The sequence below is a fragment of the Thermobia domestica genome, chromosome 15 (assembly GCF_964235325.1).
Source record: "Thermobia domestica chromosome 15, izTheDome1.hap1.1, whole genome shotgun sequence".
In the NCBI taxonomy this organism is placed as follows: domain Eukaryota; kingdom Metazoa; phylum Arthropoda; class Insecta; order Zygentoma; family Lepismatidae; genus Thermobia; species Thermobia domestica.
Genome location: NC_137468.1, coordinates 1862103 through 1883402, shown reverse-complemented (window position 1 = coordinate 1883402; position 21300 = coordinate 1862103). Strand labels below are relative to the sequence as shown.

The 21300-nt window shown below is 35.9% G+C and overlaps 1 protein-coding gene across 7 annotated transcripts in view; it reads left to right on the top strand.

Moving 5' to 3' along the window:
- Mi-2 (chromodomain-helicase-DNA-binding protein Mi-2 homolog) overlaps positions 1 to 21300 on the top strand; it is an 82407-nt gene that overhangs the window by 44368 nt on the left and 16739 nt on the right. For 2 of the 7 annotated variants that reach the window (XM_081741236.1, XM_081741230.1), the window contains exons 20-32: positions 160 to 336; positions 715 to 838; positions 2887 to 3075; positions 3673 to 3825; positions 4528 to 4689; positions 5693 to 5783; positions 7260 to 7301; positions 9351 to 9454; positions 12106 to 12197; positions 12559 to 12763; positions 13155 to 13358; positions 17778 to 18164; positions 19765 to 19979. In XM_081741236.1, the coding sequence (XP_081597362.1) occupies positions 160 to 336; positions 715 to 838; positions 2887 to 3075; positions 3673 to 3825; positions 4528 to 4689; positions 5693 to 5783; positions 7260 to 7301; positions 9351 to 9454; positions 12106 to 12197; positions 12559 to 12763; positions 13155 to 13358; positions 17778 to 18164; positions 19765 to 19979 (2145 nt within the window). The remainder of the gene's footprint in view (positions 1 to 159; positions 337 to 714; positions 839 to 2886; positions 3076 to 3672; positions 3826 to 4527; positions 4690 to 5692; positions 5784 to 7259; positions 7302 to 9350; positions 9455 to 12105; positions 12198 to 12558; positions 12764 to 13154; positions 13359 to 17777; positions 18165 to 19764; positions 19980 to 21300) is intronic. The other 5 variants (XM_081741235.1, XM_081741232.1, XM_081741231.1 and 2 more) reach the window with 5 other exon arrangements.

Here is a 21300-nt window from a genome sequence, read left to right as displayed (position 1 = left end):
AATTAACTCAATGGGAATTTTGAACGTGTTATTCTCATATAAAGTATTTGTGTGTTACGTTAAGCTGCTTTCCCATCCATAATAATTTTTATTCCATGTACCATCAAATTGCTCTCCTTTTGTAGATTTATAAAAATGAATTGTTTTTTTCTTCTTCAGAGTACTTATCTTCTCGCAAATGACAAAGATGTTGGATATCCTAGAAGATTTTCTAGATGGCGAAGGCTATAAGTACGAGAGAATTGACGGTAGCATTACAGGAACACTTAGACAGGATGCAATTGATCGATTTAATGCACCAAATGCCCAACAGTTTGTGTTCCTTCTGTCTACAAGGTAAGTTCTTTTAATGTAACGTAGTCAAAAATCATTTTGTGGACATTTTCAGGTTGAAGGTTATTCCAACATTTAATAAAAAATACGCTCTCTTGTGAATATAAATAACTTAGTAAATATTTTATGACATTGAAAAAAAAATATATATATATTTATAACATGATTTAAATTTCTGTGTGTAATATTGCAAACTAATGACTACGGTTTGAACAAATGATGGAAAAAAAAATCAACTCGACAGTAACTTAAGATTGCGCCAAGCTTGTCAGTACAAATCAGTGCAAAAAACTTACTTTTGTTAATCAGCTTAACTGTAAGCTTTTGGCAAGTTGCGTCACTAATTTAACAACTCGTTAATTTTCGAACTTTTATTTGCAGAGCTGGCGGTCTTGGTATTAACTTAGCGACAGCAGACACTGTTATAATCTATGATTCAGATTGGAACCCCCATAACGATATCCAGGCTTTCTCAAGAGCACATCGTATAGGACAGTCTAACAAGGTAAGTTGTCTTGGTGTGTTTTGTTTGCAGAATTTACAAATAATGATATAATCAGAGAGAGAGAGAGAAAAGCAAATACATAAAACAGTGACACCTTCATATTAGAACAGAAGTGAAATCTATACTTGGAATTGAGTCAAGTAATGTGTGTAAATGCTTTTATGAAACTCATTCACTCTATGGGTTATGAAAGCCGAAGGTTCAATGCCGCGTTCACAAAACCTTTCCATTGACTTCTATCCTTAGCCAACTGGATCCAGTTTCTACTTTGTATTCCTATTTCTGCGAGATCAATTTTAATATTGTCCTCTCATCTGCGCCTTGGTCTTCCTAATGGTCGTTTTACGATTGGACTTCCAGTGAAAACTTTGAAAGCGTTTCTACTTTCATCGATCGTGGGTACATGACCTGTCCACCTGAGCCTCCTAGATTTGATGACCCTAAGAATGTTTATCGCTAACGCTCTGGCCTTCGGTGCGAGCGGTCCCAGATTCGATTCCTGGTGGGGGCACTCGGTCGGAAAAGTGTAAAACGCTTTTTCAGGCCAGCCGCCCTCTATGAGGTTTTCCTCATTCACACCAGGCAAATGCCGGGGTGGTACCTAACTCTTAGGTCCCAGGCCGCTTCCTTCCTTCCTCAATCCTTACTTCCTTCCCTTTCCCCGGATAGTGTGCTCACCGGGGGACGTCATCACTCAAACGTGATGGGCTAAATGGTCATAAGATACCGAGAGTCCAGAAATCTAAATCCTAAAAATCCTAACAATGTTTGCTAAATCGTATAAATTATGTAGTTCCTCGTTATGAAGTTTCCGCTATTCCCCATTCCCGTTCCTCTTGGATCCGAATATTCGTCTCAGGATCTTGTTCTCAAATACTTTGTCTACGTTCTTCCTTCCGAGTAAGCGACCATGTTTCGTAGCCATACAGAACAACAGGCATGATTATCGTTTTATATATTTTAAGCTTCAAATTCCTCGTCAGGTTCGCGACAAGAGATTTTGAACTGAATAATAACACGAATTCCCAGCTTTTAGTCGACATGTAATTTCTTAGTCAATATGGTGTTGATCTGTTAATAATGATCCTAGGTATTTGAAAATATCTACTTTATCAAAAGTATTATTTGATATTTAAGGCATCCGTAATTTGCAGTATTTCGATCGCGACGAACTTCCATGTATTTAGTTTCCTCTGCATTTATTTCTTCGTTGTAAGCGTTTATTAAGACCTCTGCATTTCTTTCTATTGTTCTCCTATCCTCCCCTATTAAATTTACATCATTAGCATACGCCAAATGCTTTTATACAAATGGATATTTTCGAGAGAGAAAGAAAGAAAATCCTTCAGTCTGTAAATTACACAACGACTATATTTGAATAATTATGTTGTTGCCTATCGCTGTAGAATCGTCCATAACTATATAAACCTGAATTTTGTTTTAATTTTATTTTGATTTGGGTAACAGCCCCTCTTGCCACTTCCTTAAAGGATTCTTTTTCTTTATTTATTGATGTATGCTGTGGTGATTGAGGAAATGAATTGATAGACAAATGTGAATTTGAAGTAAAGTTATTAAAGTATTATATTTTCCGTTCAGTTGAGCTTTCTGTTTTCATTATTTATTTAAAAATCTCTGCTATTTCATATCTGCATCTGAACAAAAGAAAATATTCCCGAATCGAATGATTTTCAATGATAAAAAGTGTCTTATCTCACTGTATCTTGTGTATGTCAGTAAATATAATATTTTCAGCTATTAAGGTATTTTATGACCTAACAGCGTTATTTGTCCTGTTAAGTCAGGGATAAAAGTGGATCTGAAAAGGTAAGGGGACGGATGACTTCACGTTGTCCCCCGTGCCCATCTTTGCCCATTGTAAACTTTTAGTAAGTGGGAGACGCCATAGATATTTTTGGAAGTGGGAAAAGTGCGTCCACGCGCGTTCTCCCTCACTTTTACCCCTGCGTTAATTACGATATATATTTACCATACATTTATAATTGTAGTTTTTAAAATTTTATTTATTATGTTTATTTATTTTGTAGGTGATGATCTATCGTTTCGTCACAAGGAACTCTGTAGAGGAGCGAGTAACGCAAGTGGCTAAACGGAAAATGATGTTAACTCATTTGGTTGTGAGACCTGGTATGGGTGGTCGTGGAGCAAACTTTACGAAGCAAGAATTGGATGATATCCTCAGATTCGGTACAGAAGAGCTGTTTAAAGAGGAAGAGGTAAGGGTGGCCTTTTGATCGTAATTATGTGCTATGTCTGTCAGTAGGTATCGTATATATATATATATATATATATATATATATATATATATATAAATCCACTCACTGTTGTTTAACAAAGTCAAAGGGAAAAAAATTTCAATGCAATACGTGAGTAGAAAGGTAAATAAAATCACTGTACCTGCTTTTTTCGTATCCAGAAGGTGACTGTGTTGCTATTTTTAGGAGAATTTAATGCGTCTATGACTCTTAGAATATCCATAAGGTTCCTGCTGATTTACGTGTATTTCAAAGCTAAAGCACAGTGTCTCATATTCAGCAATAAAAATCGTAAATACGAGGGAGAAGCAAGAAAATTCAGAAAGGTGAGATTTTCTCCCCCAAGTCAAAGACTTTTAAATTTGAAAGTCTCTTGTAAGATATTCTCTCCTGTGTTAAAACTTGTAAAAATTCTAAGTCTTGGGATTACCGACAGTAGTCTGACAATAGTCTCCTGTACTCGTGAAGGTATATTTATGTATTTTATTTTTAATTGATAATTTTATAGAAATGTTTATAAGTTGATGAATTGTCCATTGATGATACTGTTTATTGTAGGGTAAAGAGGATGAGGCCATTCACTACGACGATAAAGCAATTGAAGAGTTATTGGACAGAACAAAGGAGGGTATAGAGCAGAAGGAAAATTGGGCCAATGAGTACTTGTCTTCTTTCAAGGTTGCCAGCTACGTCACCAAGGAAGGAGAGGATGTAAGTGCATTAACTGTACTGGTAAAAGTTGGTATATTTAAGATTATTATCATTGGAAATAGACTGTAGAAATTGTGAAATCGACGCTTGAGTTTGATAGATAATGAGCCATCGGATAAGAAGGAAAGATTATATCCTGTTAGTAATCTCTATCCGAATTTAATTATTCTTCCGGATGTGGCAGTAGCTGCTGCACAAGGAAGCTATTTGTAATTGTATTGTGGTGCCTGGTCAAAATATGACATTTTCAAAACCATGTCGAGTTATTGTACCATCAGCAGCAAAAATTGGTATATATACACCCAACATCCTTTTTGATACTAAGAACTATTATGCTGTTTGGGCTTGTGGCTCTTAATCAGAGGATAAGCAAGATGTGAGACAGTATGAAAAAATTAAAATAGATCACATTTTATCATCTTCACGTACTTATTTCCAAGGATGTTTCATCTGTCTGGATAAAATATTAGGATTTTCGTATTGATATTTTTGTTTTGGAGCCATAATCAGTTAAAATTTTTACTATTGTTATCTGGGTATTTTGCCCGTCTTTTATTTAGAGTAAATTAACTTTCTTTTTTTCCCGGCTGTATGATGTTCCATATATAAGATCCGTCTGAAAAGTTCGGTGAATGTGTTTATGTTATCTCTCTGAAGTAATATATAGATTCTCGGAAGTGATCTTAACTATTTTTGTTTCAGGAGGAAGAAATTGGAACGGAAATCATAAAGCAAGAGGCTGAAAACACCGATCCTGCTTATTGGGTAAAGCTCCTCAGACACCATTACGAACAACAGCAGGAAGACCTTGCCAGAACCCTTGGCAAAGGGAAGCGAATCCGGAAACAGGTGAGGAGCTACATGGTGAGGACTACAGACTATTTCAACTCAGCATAGTTGTGTTCTGTTTCAATAGTTTTGTTCCTGATAATTTCAATGATTCGTTTCCTATTCCACTTACAAAGAGTGGTGATGCACTTTCTTACCTTAATAAACGGAAAATAATCTTTTATTTTTTGGAGCAGTTCTGGACTGGGAATTTTGTTGTTTCTATACCGCCCGAAATTATCAACAACAAAATTATTGAAATAGAACGCAACTAAGGTGAGTTTCTTATTATTATAAATACTTCTCCTTTGTGTAGCGTAGCCCATTAAATGCTTTCTTAAATAATCAACACAAGACATCCAGAGTGCGTTTTCTTTGCTGTATCTTATGTCAGTAGAGTAGTATTAATTATGGGATCCGCTATATCTTAATGTCAGTAGATTAGCATTAATTATGGGATCGGATCCGTATTCTGAAAAATCAGTAAAAGTAACAAGATGATTGTTTAGTCAGAATGGAATTAGAGTCAGTCTTAAATACTTGAGTAGAATTAATTCAGAAAAAAAATTCATTATAAAATTCAGTTTTGTATTTGATTATTCTAAATAATTTCAAGAAATATTCACTTAGCTTTTCTAAATTATTATAGCATGGTCCAAAAAATCCTGTTAAACGTCATATTTTCGCTGACAGCCGTCAGCGTTATCAACATATAGGTAAGGAAAGGTTTTAGTGGGGATAGGTTGTATGAAAATTAAAGCTTTACACTAATAAATGAAATGTTCATGGTGGTGTTGTAAACCTTTAATTGCTATACAACCTATTTCCATTAAAATTCCTTACCTATGTGTTGATAATGCTGACGGCTATCAGCGAAAATTTGACCAAGGATTTTTTGGACCAAGCTATAATAATTTGAAAAAGCATTGTTTACCTTCTGTGATAAATAATAAAAGTGCTCTTCAAGCAGTTTTCAGTTGATTATTCTTCTTTGTCATGTAGAGTAAGAAATTTAACGTAATATTTTGTTTTGTTTCAGGTGAATTACAACGATGCCGTTGATGGACGTGATGATGCTTCGTGGCAGGATAATTTGTCAGATTACAATTCCGACTTCTCAGCTCCTTCAGGTAAGTGCAGGCTTCTCTGAAAAATAATTAAGTTTTATGAAAGGAATGGAATGTTAGTCTTTCAAATATATATAGTTCGGAAATTTTATTCTAGTCCCCGAGATATCTTTGGTAGTAATAGTAAAAATAGTATATTTAATGGAGAGGATTTGAAAAACTATTTTTGGCTAACCAATGCCTCGCATTTGGGAGATTTAAATACCGTGGCTCATCCAGATTGAGGTTTAAGACTTTCTTTCTGCATTTTTGAAAGATATTCCACCCAAAGACTATGGAACATGATTTTCGTAACGTCATTTGGAGGAATAATTGGATGGAAACGTCAGGAAGGACCAGAGAGTACTTAAGGTGTCTGTCTGTCTGCTTGCACATTCAGAGTGAAGCTTAGTGTACTGCAGATTCCACGAACGATTTAATGCTGTTAGTTGTACACCAATACGGCAACTTACCAGGTGCAGATGTGCTTCTTGTACCACGTGGTGGCAGTTATTTATAATGCTTCATTTTACTTCAGTAATTCTAATAATAAAAGGCACGCTAATTCCTAATAATAAATAGTCATGGTAATAGATGTCGCCACCTGCGTTATCGCTTGTTACTCAATGATTAAAATCAACACAATGTTGAGTAGAAAGTAAGTCCTTGAATGAAATATGGAATGGAGTTCGGGCTCAAGAAATATAAACGTAAACAACTAATATTTATAATTAACCATGATTTCAGCTTGTGTACAGTGGGCAGGAACAATTACTTCCTTAGTTGGTGAATTTGAGTATAGTGTATAAACAGTTTTGAATAAAAATATTGCAACGGATCGCTGAGAGTTGAATGCACCAGAAGATTGCCATAAGTGGGATAAATCTGTAACTTCAAGTAGCCAAAATTTTGTAATTATATTTATTGTAAAAATCATAATATTCTGGTCTCGATTTCTCCGCGTCATATTACCAGAAAGAACCCAATCAGAACGCTAATCTTAGTTCACATTACCTGATGATCTAGTAACTAGCAAACACGCGCCTTTGGTGCACGTAGTTTTAGATTATTTTTATTTATTTTTTTATTTTATTTTTATTTATTTATTTATTTATTCATTCATTTATTTTTTTGAATGCATAATAGTGTTTCCGATTCTGCTGTAAAATTTTAGTTCACGTCTTAGTGTAGTAGCGTTTGTACTGAAAAGGGCCAGTGAACTTCAACAAACAAGAACCAAGCTAATTGTGAGTCAGTGTAACTTGTTATACATATATATTTATCTTGATTCCATCGGCAGTTACATAGCAGTGTGAGGTAATCTATAGTATCTTATGTTGAAATACACACATTTTCTTCTTTCCTTTCTCTTTCTGGTATGTTTAATTTTTACAGCAAGACTTGAAATTATGTAAATGAAAAATAGTTATTATAGTAATCTACAATTGATTTCTAAATCCTATGTAGTGAAAGTAATATAACATTTTCTTTCATTTTCAGATGATGATAAGGAAGACGATGACTTCGATGAGAAGGCAGATGGTGAGTAGCTTTTTTTTCTCTGCACTATTAACTCACTACAAAATTAGCATAACAGTCGTTTTTTACTTCAACACGCACAGAATGGCACATTTTCTTTAGATTACGTAACACTCTTAAGATTAGCTAATAATGTGCCCTAGGAAACGTAGAAGGATTTTCGACTCTCATTGCAATAAAACAGCCAACTCTAAATTTGGACGAAGGAAACTTCGACAAGAATTGGAATTTAGCTATAAGCAGCTTCATTCGAAAATTCGAACCTCTGTGACTAAATTTTATAATTACGCAGTTTTGCATATTTCTACTTACAGATCATTATGACAATAAAAATATATGGAAAAATTTGTAACTTTACAGATTAATATGGCATTCGACAATATTTCGCCTTCAGGATTGCTCTAATAAGACGTGCAATGGAGTCGTAAAAGTCATGAATGGTAACAGAAGGAATATTACGAAAGTTCGCGTACACTGCATCCGTGAGAGAGTGTAAAGGAGTAAATCTGCGCTGCATTCGTGTCTCCAAAACGGATAACAGATATTCAGTTATGTTCAACTTCATTCTGATATTCCTGAGATCATACTGCAACAGCTCCATTTGTCTGAATGGTTACATTAATCATCCTCGAATATGATATCATTGCATCTGGACCATGGTTCCCAAAAATGGTGGCATACACATGGACAGTAACAGAATCCACTCAATACCAGGATATTGCTGTCTATAGCATTATAGAGCCGCGCCATGTTTCACGGTTGCGAAGACATTGCAAATCATACATTTCTTTGGGCGTCCACCATACACAAACGCGGCCTAGCGGTTCATGTTGCATGTTAGCAGCAGCATTGGCGTCGTGCTAAAGCAATATGCTTCCTTATCAGCGGTTCCTACCGTGCAACCCGATCCCATATGTCCAGGTCGTTCAAGTCGCGGCGAACTGTGATTGTCAGGTGTTGCGTGAATTTCTACGTCACTTCCACGGCAGTCACACGACACTTACGGGAGTGAAAATCTGCTTTAATGTTCGTCGGGACCTGTCATTGAAAATTTTCTTCCGACCTCTGTTCCTCTTCGACGATGTGGCTTGTCGTGAGTTTTGAAGGCCATCAGCACCTGAATTATGCCCCCTCACAACATACCAACACACTTGCCACTATAGTCATTGTCGCACCACATAATCAGGCTTCAACAGTGGCCTATTTGGAAATCACAGACGTTGCGCATTTTACATTATCGCAGTCTTTTCCGTTCATAACACCTGTACTCATCGCGTAGTTCGGAGTTTGCCTTAACACCACCATCAACAGCCCGCCTCTGTGGTCGCTGTGTGACCGCTGCAAACCCAGATGACATCTTTTCAATTCCAGGTTTTTTTTATTATTTGATAACGATCTGTATGTAGATTTATATAAGTTCATTAAAAAAATTTCTGTAAGTTAAAGAAACCAACTGAATCATTTTAAAGTTTTTTGAAATATGTGTAAAGAGTAACATCGTAGTTTTGTTTTTGTGATGAGACCAGTAAGTTGTGTGTTAGTATGTGTAGCTAACTTTATAACATTTCAATAACTTTGTGTTTATTATGGAAAAAGCACTAAGTTAAGTAAAATGTAAAAAGAAAAAAAAATATATGTATATGAAGCCGAAGCTCTTCATTACTGTCTAGCTTTTGAAGGCAACAGGATTGGTCGCCAAAATCATACTACAATTCTTAACAGTCTTTTTAAAATTCCCAGTTAATCATAAGGAAGGTTAAGAAGCAAAAGGAAAATACATCTAAAATTCTAAAAACATTTATTTACATTCTGCTACTTTAAATCTGTCCAAAACAATCATGTGGTTCGGATTCCACGTTAATAAGTAGGTCCCGTCTCATATAACTGCTGAAAGGGACATTAAACTCAAAATCAACTCAACTGTTCGAAACAAGGTCAGTCTGTTTTCTACTATTGTAGCTGTAATTAGGTACCAAAACAAATATAAATGGATTGAGAAATGAATAAAGGGTGCCTTTGTTCCGTGTAATACAGTGACGTTCTTTGTTCCAGGAATAGAAGGAAGCCGAAGAAGCCGACGAAGACAAATGGAGAGAAAGGATGAGAAAGATCGACCCCTGCCTCCATTACTGGCACGTGTCGGAGGCAACATTGAGGTAAGATCATGCATTACCATGTTCGGTAATCATACTCATAGTATTCCAACAGCTAGAGGCTCTCGGCTATATGAATATTTGTAAATAGATCTATCAGATAAATATTTAGAATAAATAAGCTTTGTTTACATTTAGGAGTTTATGACCTTTTGCTGTGTGTTTCCATTGAGACAAAGGAATCACACGTTCATAAACTCCAGATTAATTGCTGAGAGTGAGTAATTTCATTGCACGCTTATTGGTAAGTGGAAGTTTTTGGAGTGATAACCTTTATAGGTCACCACCAAAGGCACTTCCATACATTCTGTGAATAAAACTACCCAGTCGAGATAGCTATTCTTTAGTTTTTGAGAGAAAAGCTCATGTAACAAGTTAAAAATAGGTCAATGTAGTTCATCGAAATTTTTGTGAATGTTCAGATTTTGTTCTGTAAGTTCATGTAAATATTTTAACTCTAGTTTGAATAAATTAATAAATATACAAAAGTTTCGAAATTAAATAATTTAAGACATTGTTTCTAAAATTTTAATTCAGGTCATTGAAACAAGCCCAAAGCAATATAAATGGCTTCACATTACCTTTCTGTCGTCTTCAAATGTTATATTGAAAATAATTAATTGTATTATTATTTCCTTAAGATTTGTATATCAAACTGTCAATCTCTTTTCATTGCATTTTATCCCTTTCTCTCACAAATTCTGTAAATAGTCTAAAATATTTCCTAATTAAAACGGAAGAAGTATTCAATTCTCAGTTAAAGCTCTAGTATTATGTAATTCTCACAAGATCACAATTGCTACCGGATTCAGTAGGGTTCGTTGATCAAAGCATATGGCAGAGGGAAGCTTGGAAGGGACACAAGGTGCATGTTTGAGAATGATAACACCGTGTGCGTGGGTTTTCTCCCACTTTTTTTCATCCCATTATTACATTCATTATCATTATCGTCTCGTTTAGCCGTGAGGCATAAACATCGCCACTACTTGTAAAGAAGACCTTGTAAGAAAGTTTATTTTTTCATTCGGGACAAAAACATGTAATTATAGAGTTCATATATGTATATATATGCGTCTGGAGCGGGTAATTAAGAGGTAATATAAACATAATTATGAGAGGAAGTCAACTAGTAAATTAGTGTTGTCTGCAACACTTCTATACAACGTTGTAGTGAACTCCTATTCCCGCGTTAGTCGTTGGAATGTAGCAGACCATTAACATGGCAGCTCCATTGACGATCTGCACCAAGGAGAAAATGCAGGGTGTCTACTGATACTGGAAATACTTGAATTATACTGCAATTTAATTTCGATACTGGAAATACTGGAATTTTGATCCACATACTGGAAAAATGATGAAACTGGTAATTTGTCAACAATATTTTTTTTGTAATGATTTTAATGGTCTTAGAAACAATTTTGTTGTATACATTGTGCAATTAGACATTTAAAGCAATGGGTGGGGTGGAGGGCTGTGAGGGGAGTTGGGAGGCCCTTTAAAAATGTTAAAAAATCATTTGTATTAAAAAAAGTCTAACTAAATATATTACAAATAAAATATTCTTTTGATGGTAAAACAGTTACAACCTTGAAATCAACAAGAATGTGATTATTCCTGAAGAAGTTTTAAAAAATCATTGTAGTAGGTACTGGAATTTTGCTGATGGTTGTACTGAATATACTAGAAATATACTGAAATTTGAAAATGAAACTCAGTAGACACACTGAAATGAAGGCAGTGATTTGCTTTTTGTTTGCGCGAAAGGTGCTGCTGTGACAGCTGTTTATCGCGAAGTATTAGACACAAAGGTTTGGACATCTCTCGTAAACATTTGCCCCGTTATCGTTGCGATAGAGATGAATTTTTACAGGAAATCGTTACTGTAGATGAAACTTGGGCACATAATCATGAACCGGAAACTAAGGCTGCGAGCATGGTTTGGAAACCATCATCATCACCAGATGTTAAGAAATTTAAAGGTCAACCATCAGCTAGTCATTGATGAGGTGCAAAATTGGTTACATGTGCAACCGAAATACTTGTTGTACGACTGAATAAAAAAGTGAGATGTTGGGAATAGTGCGTTGAAGTGCAGATAGATTATGTAGAAAAATGATGTATGTTTCAGTTTTCCATCATTAGAATAAATGTACCTTTTCTTTTAAGCCCCTTTACTTTGTCGACTTCTCCTCGTATAAGAACTTAATATGAACCCTCACCCCTTAAAAAAATGCCAAAAGTAATAGAGACCAGATGTTCGTGAGTAAAAGGATGGAAAATAATAGCACTGAATAATAGATGAGCTCAAAACAGACATGAAAATAGTGACCAAAATCGGTTTTGAAACAATGGAGATAAACATTTCAATAACAAAGAGAAAAAAGAAGGAAATTGTATATAGTGTTCTAATAACCTAGAAAGACCTTATTGTTATTTGTAGAGAATATCTTTTAAATAAACATGAAAATCTTTGCATGTGTATGTACCAAATAAATTAATTATAGAACTTGATCCTTACACAGAGCAGTCCAACGAAAGAAATTATTAGTCACTTTCAAATGAGTAACTAAATTGTTAAATGTATTTGAATATATTTTGAATGTCATTATAGGATTTGACTGAAAATCTGTTAAACTTCCTTCTATATTTTTCAGGTTCTTGGTTTCAATGCTCGCCAGAGGAAGGCATTCCTTAATGCTATCATGAGATACGGAATGCCACCACAAGATGCTTTCAATTCTCAGTGGTAAGTCTCTTGATGGAAATACATAGACACACTAATTTAATGATAATTTCCATTTAAAAAGTTTTTAGCGTTTAATTCTTACCAACTTTCACTTATCCCATCAAAAAGGCGCACACAATTTTTCGCACTTTGCCGGTAGAGAAAAACAAGATAATGAAGAAAGAAAGAAAAAAAAAACTGTCAAGTTCGTGGTGCAGAATTTGATGTGCGACTAAGCATTAACTGTATTAGAAAAGATTTTTATAGTTGAATCGGTTTCTTTTTTGAAAAGTAGTTCAGACAAGTAATTACCAAACTATGGCCCCATCAAGAAATTCAGAAATAACTCGCAGTTCGTTGTAAATCCCCTACACTTTCATAGTCGGTCTTCTGTTTACAGGCTGGTGCGCGACTTAAGAGGGAAATCAGAGAAGAACTTCAAAGCATATGTTTCCTTGTTCATGAGACACTTGTGTGAACCAGGAGCAGACAACGCGGAGACCTTCGCAGATGGTGTTCCAAGAGAAGGATTGAGTCGACAACACGTTTTGACACGAATAGGTGTGATGTCTCTAATTAGAAAGAAGGTAAGCATCCTAATCTTGCTAATGAGAACTGAACTGAATGTTGAGTGTCTTGCATTTGCACCTTGTAGCTAATGAAAACGGAGATAGTAGTTCATGCACGTATAACGTTTCTGTGAAGGGGTGGGGAGACATTGTGGTTCAATGGTAGAGCGCTTACCTGTGGTCGGGGTCCCAGGTTCGATCCCCGCCAAAGTAAATTTGTGATAGACAAACGTGTCTGGGGGTTTTCTCGGGGTATTCCCGTTTCCTCACACACACTCATTCTACTGATTTTTCCATCATCCTTCACTTATATTGCCTTAATTATCGTCTCCCTTAGCTTACAGAACATAATCGTGAGACATTAAACTGAGATATTTTCAATATATTGTTATTTGTTCTGTTGTTCTAGGTTCAAGAGTTTGAGCACATCAACGGCTACTACAGTATGCCCGAGGCAGTGAATAAGCCTGTGGAACCAGTGAATAAGGAGGGCGATAAAGGAGATGCCAGGAGCACAACCACCAGCACCAGTGCAACACCTGCCACAAGTGCTGCCGCTAGTCCTGCGCCTGTTACGAAGGAAGAGGACAAGAAGGAGGACAAAGAAAAAGAGGTAATGCATGGACGAAATCGGGCTTTTATAAGGAAGGCTTAGAAATTTAGACAGAACTATAATGTTACATAAGAAAACTTATAATTTGGTACTGAAACATGAGATGTAGTAAAATATTTCAAAACAACGTTAATTCAGTGAACAATCTTGTTGAAAAATTGTGGCCACCAACTTTCTTTAATAACCCTTGCACTTTTAGTCAGAAACGGGAGTGAATCAGTTATGAATTTCCTCGGGTTGCTTAAAGCCTTTATTTCAAGAGTACTAAGTTCTAAACTCAGTTGTAAGGATGCAACCATTTTTTAGAGAAGGTGATGGCAAGGTTTCTCTTACAAAACTGTAAAAGTGTGAAAATACACAAATACCTAGGTATAGCAAATTGGAAATACAAACCCGGTTCTGTTGGAAATGCCCATCAGATCCCTATATTGATAGTAGACCTGTATATATTTTATTCTTCAGAGACTACCCTTGTTTTGGGGTATAAGGGAAATCCAGAAAAAAAAAAAAATAATAATAATAATAATAATAAAAAGAGAGAGAAAACTGGGAAATTTCTGTAAAGTCAAGGTATGAAATTTAGTTTTGATACGTTTAATGTTTTAATATCAAGATGTCTCCACATTACACAAAATCTAAGAAAATCGTAAGTTCTATGTTTTCACGATAAAAAACTTATTATAGTCACTCAAAAGTAAAGAATTGAAGGACCTGCAGTAAAAATATGGCAACGCTGTATTTGGCATTTTGATCAGGACGGTTCTATACATAATAGATGGAATTGACTTTCTCTTCTTTTCATCCGAATAGTAGGAGTAAGGAATAATCCTCAGGTTTTTTTTTTTTAACTACCACTTTGGGCTGCGAAATAAAACAAGTTGATAAGAGTGGTGAAAATGTGTTATACAACCACGTTTCATTATCCGTAATGAATAGAGGACGTAATGAGTCAGAGAATACTGGGTGGAGTTTTATCGCGTGAAGTGGAGCATACTTCAGTTTGAGCAGCGCCGTAACTTAGATTTTTTTCTCGGGGGGCAAGCATTAATATGCGTATTTGGAATCCCTAGAAAAGTTGTTTTTCTAATTCTTGGGCCCCCTCTTCTCACTCTCTATGGGCCCCCTGGAGCCTGTGGGTCCTCCTGTACGACAAGGTCTGCGGAGCCGTCAGTTACGACCTGGGCCCGATCCATACATAACAAATTAATTAAGGGGACAATAGTGATAAATCTCAAAGCCATACGAATAAATATTATCTCTAGGGCCTCTAATAGTAGACATTTTTTTACTGAAATGGGCCCACGACTCATTTTTGTTTTATTTGCCTTCTCTGTGCTGTTTTGTTTATGTAATGTAGTGAACCTGTTTGATGTTTAATTTATACTTTCATGTTCGTATGGTATACGGAGTAAGAAAATTTTGCCTTAAAATGGACTCCCTTCGAACGACGGGGAGCTTCTCTGGGGGGAGTTGCCCCTCCACAAGTTACGGCCCAGAGTTTGAGGTGATGAAAGATATTATTTTTTGTATTAAGTCACATCAGTTTACCCATGGAAAGAAAATCGAGGGAACTCAGAACATCAAAACTTCCTTTTTCTTCAAATATTGTTGTTTAATTAAGATTTTTCAGGAGTTCCATCTCCATTTTTTCACATTATTCAAATTGTTACGAAAGTCAATAAATGATACTGAAGTTTCTCTGTTAGAAAATACTAGTTAATGAAATACTCCTTGTCAGAATATCCCCATTGTCAGAGAGTACGTCTTCAAATGAATTATGTCATCATAGGCTGTGTTTTACAGTTTGTAGAAAATTACACGGGCAACTTCTTTAAGATTCCATTTTATCAAATTATATAATTTAACAGTATTTTGTTCCTCCTAATATTGCTTATTTTTTTGTTTTTCTAGACTGTATTTTAATTAATAGCCTTTAACTCATATTAAAAACTCATGAGTGAAGTAAGATAGCTGCGACTGTTTGATGATTATAGCGAACTCCATACAAACTCAATGTTTATATAATTAACAAATTTAAGATTTCTTCATGTGCACAAATTTAAGGATGTTTCGCAGACACTATATTAATTATAGAAGACATATATAACAGTTTCTTGTTCAATTTTACATTTGGAAACTTGGATCATATGAAAGTTAAAACCTAGTTAACTGAAATATCATCTAAAAAGCTAAAGTTACCCAGTATTGAGGTTAGTTTAAAGGGACAAGTTTTGCCGATAGATGTCACTACAATCTTCGTATCTCTCTTATGTATTTTTTACCTTTGACGAAAATTCACGATTTCTTTTACAAATTTCAACCTAGAGACTTCAAACTTTTTGAGAAGGAACTTCATAACCTATCGAAGGCAACAATCCGTGCCGATTTTTTTATTTAGAATTTTCTCCATTGTTGAAATGGATATCCAAACCTTTAACAATATAACTTTCAGAAATGAAGAAAAGTCTAAATAAAAAATCGGCACGGATTGTTGCCTTCGATAGGTTATGAAGTTCCTTCTCTAAAAGTTTGAAGTCTCTAGGTTGAAATCTGTAAAAGAAATCGTGAATTTTCGTCAAAAGTAAAAAAGAGATACGAAGATTGTAGTGACATCTACCGGCAAAGATTGTCCCTTTACACCAATCTTAAGGTGACCAAAATATTCTATTATTACGAGGGACGTTCAAGTTAATCCGGAACTTTTTGTAATAATAATAATAATAATAATAATAATAATCTTTATTTTAGTGCCGCTAACAGCTTTTTGCAAAAATACAGCACGTAGTATCAGAGCATTACATTGGGTATGGAATAATAATAATAATAATAATAATAATAATAATAATAATAATAATAATAATAATAATAATAATAATAATAATAATAAAAATAATAATAATAATAAAAAGTAACAGAAGAGTACTAATACAAAACACAATGTAGATAAAAGTCAGTTAAGAGTGACACACGTACGGCCATTTTTGAGGTGTTTGACTGCGGTTGAATGCCTCATCACTAAATTGTGACTATCTTCTGCAAATTTCAGCGGGTTAGCTGTTTCAGCTGAATTAACTCTATATCCTTTGGAACCCGAAGGTTGAATGCCGCGTTCACAAAACCTGTTCATTGACTTCTATCCTTAGCCAACTGGATCTAGTTTCTGCGAGATCCATCTTAATATTGTCTTCCCATCTGCACCTAGGTCTTCCTTCGTCACTAAAAACTTCACCACATGTTGTTCCGTCCGTATGCACGTTCACGTAGTTGTTCGACATCTTAAGTAACCTTCTCTGGATTGGGAGTGGCATATATCAGTAGCAGAACAGTTGCTAGTTCCTACTGTATACATTACTTCGGCCCTAGGATTCAATTTTAATCCACTAACTGCCATTTTTTTTGCACTGTACTTTATTAAGCTACGCCGGGCGTCCCAGTCCCAAATGGAGATTACGGCAGATCCATCAACAACATTGTTGATGCAACAGCAAGGTTCACTAAATCAGATTCAGCTCTCCGTACTGTACGACGAATTTAAACAAGACCGGGAATATCTGTAGGTTTTTCATTGACTTCTTCATTACCAGTCACGTCATACACGCACTGAGGAGGAAATTTCTACAATATCTATAGCACCACTGTCATCATCTTCATCGTTAGAATCGAAAAACTCATCAGTATTTATAGTATCACTTATTTCTGCCAAAGAATAAAATATATGCCATGCCATTTTCTGTAGAAGGTACTCCTAAGGTATTTAATAATATACTTGTAATCTGTATTAGATGTGAATCCTAAATGGGTGGAGTTATTTTGTCCCTTGTAACATTTCAAAACTATTACAGACCTATTCAATTTTCATCATAAAACAAAGTAAGTTCAATAGCATCATAAAACGTCTTTTCTGCCCTTCAGAACACATACCTCATTTTTTGACAACAGTAGATGACCCAGTCGAACAATTAACTTGTTTGCTCAACACACATCAGGCATGTGATTACTTTCATTTCCCTCTGACAGTAGACATCTAATTGGATAACGTTAATATCTCATTTTTAGTTTAATTGGCAAACGGCGTTAGTAGGCAGGTTAAAAGTATTATTTGACTATCTTCATTTGGAGATCAGGTCAGTCAATGGGTTAAACCTAAGAATAAAAGAAGTTTCGGATTGACTTGAATGTCCCTTATGTATATCTTTCTTCAATATTTTAAAGTAAAAAGTTAGGTAGGAACTGAGAAGCAGCCTTTAATACAGCTGGATAACGACGTAACGCATTAAAGCTTTCCTTGTTTTTCTTACGAACTTTTCAGTTAGTTTATACGTCTGGTTTATGACAAAAATCTATGCTAAGTAAATTATCAACTACTTCAGTAACCTTGAGTATGTAAATAATTAATTTTGGTGTGTGTGTATATTGTAGGCTGGTGATGCATCTAAAGATCAGAAACCTGTCGTGAAGGAAGAAACCAAAGATTCTTCTGAAGAGAAGAAGGAAGGTGAGTCAGTTGAAGTGAAGACAGAAGAGAAACCGGAAGAAAAGGAAGGAGAGAAGAAAGAGGAAGAGAAGAAGCCAGAGCCAATGGAAGTAGATTCTCCTGAGAAGGACAAGGATAAAGAGGAGAAGGAAAAAGAAGAGAAAGAGGAGAAGGAGGGAGAGAAGGAAGAACAGGTGAAGTCAGAGAAGGCAGACGCTGGAGAAGAGCAGAAGGAGACAGTCGAAGTGAAACAAGAGAAAGAGGAAGTAGCAGATAAGAAGGAAGAAGGAAAAGAAGAAACCAAAGAAGAGAAGCCGACAGACAAAAATGAGGTAAACCATCTATATCTGTTTAATAAGTTGTAATGTGTGTCTATCCTCTTTATTCCGTCTTTGAGTTCTCCTGAAGGGTTTGAGTTACTTATTCTTCTTAACAAGTAAAGTCACTTACATGAAGGTCGAATACTTTATAATGTGCTCCTCGAAGGAGGGGTTCTAAAATTCAACAGCTGACCTCGTGACCCTTCATAATTTTGAATAGATGTACGAGGAGAGTCCAATAAATTATCTTCCTAGACAGGAAGGGATGCAGATAGACTCACCTGGTTATCATTGTTTTTCCATGTAGTCTCCATAGAAGTCTATGCACTGTCGCCACTTTCTGGGCAGCGAAAAAATCGCAGAGAAAAAATAGTCTTTGTTATGGCCTGCAAACCACTGGGAAACAGCCTGTTGGACCTCGTTGTCCGACGAAAAGCGTTGCCCTCGCAGGTGTTTCTTCAGGTCTCGGAAGAGGAAATAGTCACTAGGGGCCATGGCAGCCTGAACCTTCCGGGCCTTGTGCACTGGCGCGTTGTTTAGAAGCAAGAGGATCCCGTTGGCCAACTTTCCACGACGTTGTTCTGCAATGACATCTCGCAAACGCTACAAGGAGGCAGCATAGACATCACCCGTGATTGTCCTCTTGTGGGGCATGTACTCCTCTAGCAGAAGTCCTTCAGAATCCCAGAAGTGATCGTCATGATCTTCCCCGCAGAAAGCTGTGTGCAGAACTTCTTCGAGGGTGGGGAATCGTGGTGTTTCCATTGCATGGACTCCTGCTTGCTCTTAGGATCCCAGTGGTGGATTCAAGTTTCATCCTATGACAACAGTTTAGCCAGGAATTTGTCCTGGTCCTCCTCAAAGAAGTCCAACAAGTCTCGGGATACCTGAACCGGCACTGCTTATGTACAGACGTGAGCATTCTGCGTCTCAGTGACCTCAAATTGCGCCTGCGTGTCAGGCGTCCTTTTCTGTCTAGGTAGATAACTTATTGGACGCCCCTCGTATATTATTATTAAAATTATCTTCAAGGAAAGAAGTATGGGACTCACTTCAGGATCTTTTATTTTTCATTCATAATAAGTCATTGAATATAAATTTTTGTTGTCTTATCTTTTTGAAGTTTTTGGTTGGTTGGAGTTCAAGCGGCCCTTCCAGCATCAAGGCTGTATGAGACATGGACCTACAGTTTAACGTAGGATCCGAACCACATGAGATTCTACCGGAAATCGAACCGGGGACTCACACGTCAAATGCGTGTAAACTAATCTTCTAGCAATAAGGGAGCTATAATTGAAATTCTGTTTACATATAGAGCTTCACAGTATTTAACAAGAAAGATTTCGTTTAGTACTTTCAGGTTAAACGTTTCTCTCTCATTGTTTTAGATTATAGAATCAGTTTATTGGCTTCAGATCGTATTATTATACCTTAGTTACTTTGAGGAACTCTAAATGCGGTTGAGATAATCAGATGAATATTTTAAACCTACAGAAAAGTTTAAACAGATATAGGTGAGTCACCTAATTAAATTAAATAAATGTTCTAAGTTCGAGAATTGGGAATGATAAAATATTGCTTGTATTAATTGTAGATGTTTTTGATTGTGTAGGAAGTTAAGGAAGAGAATAAAGATGAGAAGAAGGATTCTGAGAAGACAGACGATAAGGAGACTAAGAAAGATGAGGTGAAGGAAGAGAAAGAGAAGTTGAAGAGAAAATTTATGTTTAACATCGCTGATGGAGGATTTACAGAGCTTCATACTCTCTGGCAGAATGAGGAGAAGGCTGCAGTTCCTGGAAGAGAATACGAAATCTGGCACAGGAGGTAACATTGTTCTTATCATTACGTAATGCATAATATTTATTTGATGCAGAATTAATGGGCTAGTAAATGCTTTGAGTTTGATACTGCAATAGTGTTACGATAAGTTTATTCTTGATCCTAGTTCATTTGTTGTGCTTCCTTGTCTGTCTTTTATTTTTTTAATGGCTTGTTCGTTCGTCTTGTGGAAATGTTGCACTGTATTCTGTATCTACTGTAATGTAAATTTTTTTTTTTTCGTTTAGCTATTAATAAAAGGGGAAACAACATATTTTTTTTTAACACGGTGAATTCTATGTGAATCACTATAGGTGTGAATTCACTTATCACACTATAGATGTGAATTCTATAACATACAAAGAGTGAAAAAATGACTGGAGCGGGACTCGAACCCTGGGACCTCCGGCATACCTGAACACAAAGATTGTCCAATAATAGGAGGGGTCTGTGGTGCAACCCATGTGGTCCTAGATGAGAGTGAGTAGCTGTTCTGGAAAGTAGACTAACTATCGTAGTGGTTAACGCATGGGAACGGTATGCCCGAAATCCCGGGTTCGAGTTCCGGTCCAGTCGGTTACTTTTTCACTCTGTAAGTTTTTTCGTTTGTGTTAATGTATTGTGAAATTTCGTTTCTGAAGAGTCTGTATGACATCGCTACAAACGTTACTTCTACTGTATCAGTGTGATAGAGTATTTATTGATCTCTTAAATGTTCTAACATTGTTTCACAGGTCTTCGATATTTCTAATACGTTCACAGCGTCTCTATCGGTCACAAAAGTCCCGAAAGTCATGAAATCAGAAAACTGTCATGAAAGTCAAGAAATTTAGCTTGTGGGCTTTTTTAAATTATACAAATATAAGTACAGACTGGAAAATTTTGTCCTATAAAACGTCAAATTTCACCACCAAAAATGTCTATGGTCGGCTTTAGACGCTACCAAATCACAAAGCTCGCTTCTATCGCATGCATGAAAATTGGGCCTAATTCGCTCTTGTGAATGTTACGAAATTTTATGGTTTGGTAAAGAAAAGGTCACGAAAACGTTACAAAATTTCATTTTGGAATTTTAGTAGACACACTAGTTCAGTGACTATTCATTCTCAGGAGCAAAACATAATCTTAAAACATACTATGCTCCAACTAACGTCTTCGCTTCCTAGGTGGAAGTTTCGTAGCTGGCCATTGTAAAGTTTTTCAGTTAGTAAATGCTAAAGTAGTATCTTTATATATCACTAGCGTTAATTACCCGCTTCGCTTGGTTACAATAAGAAAAATTAGGAATATGTCCCATGTCCCATTAGTGAGTCACTTTTTACTATAG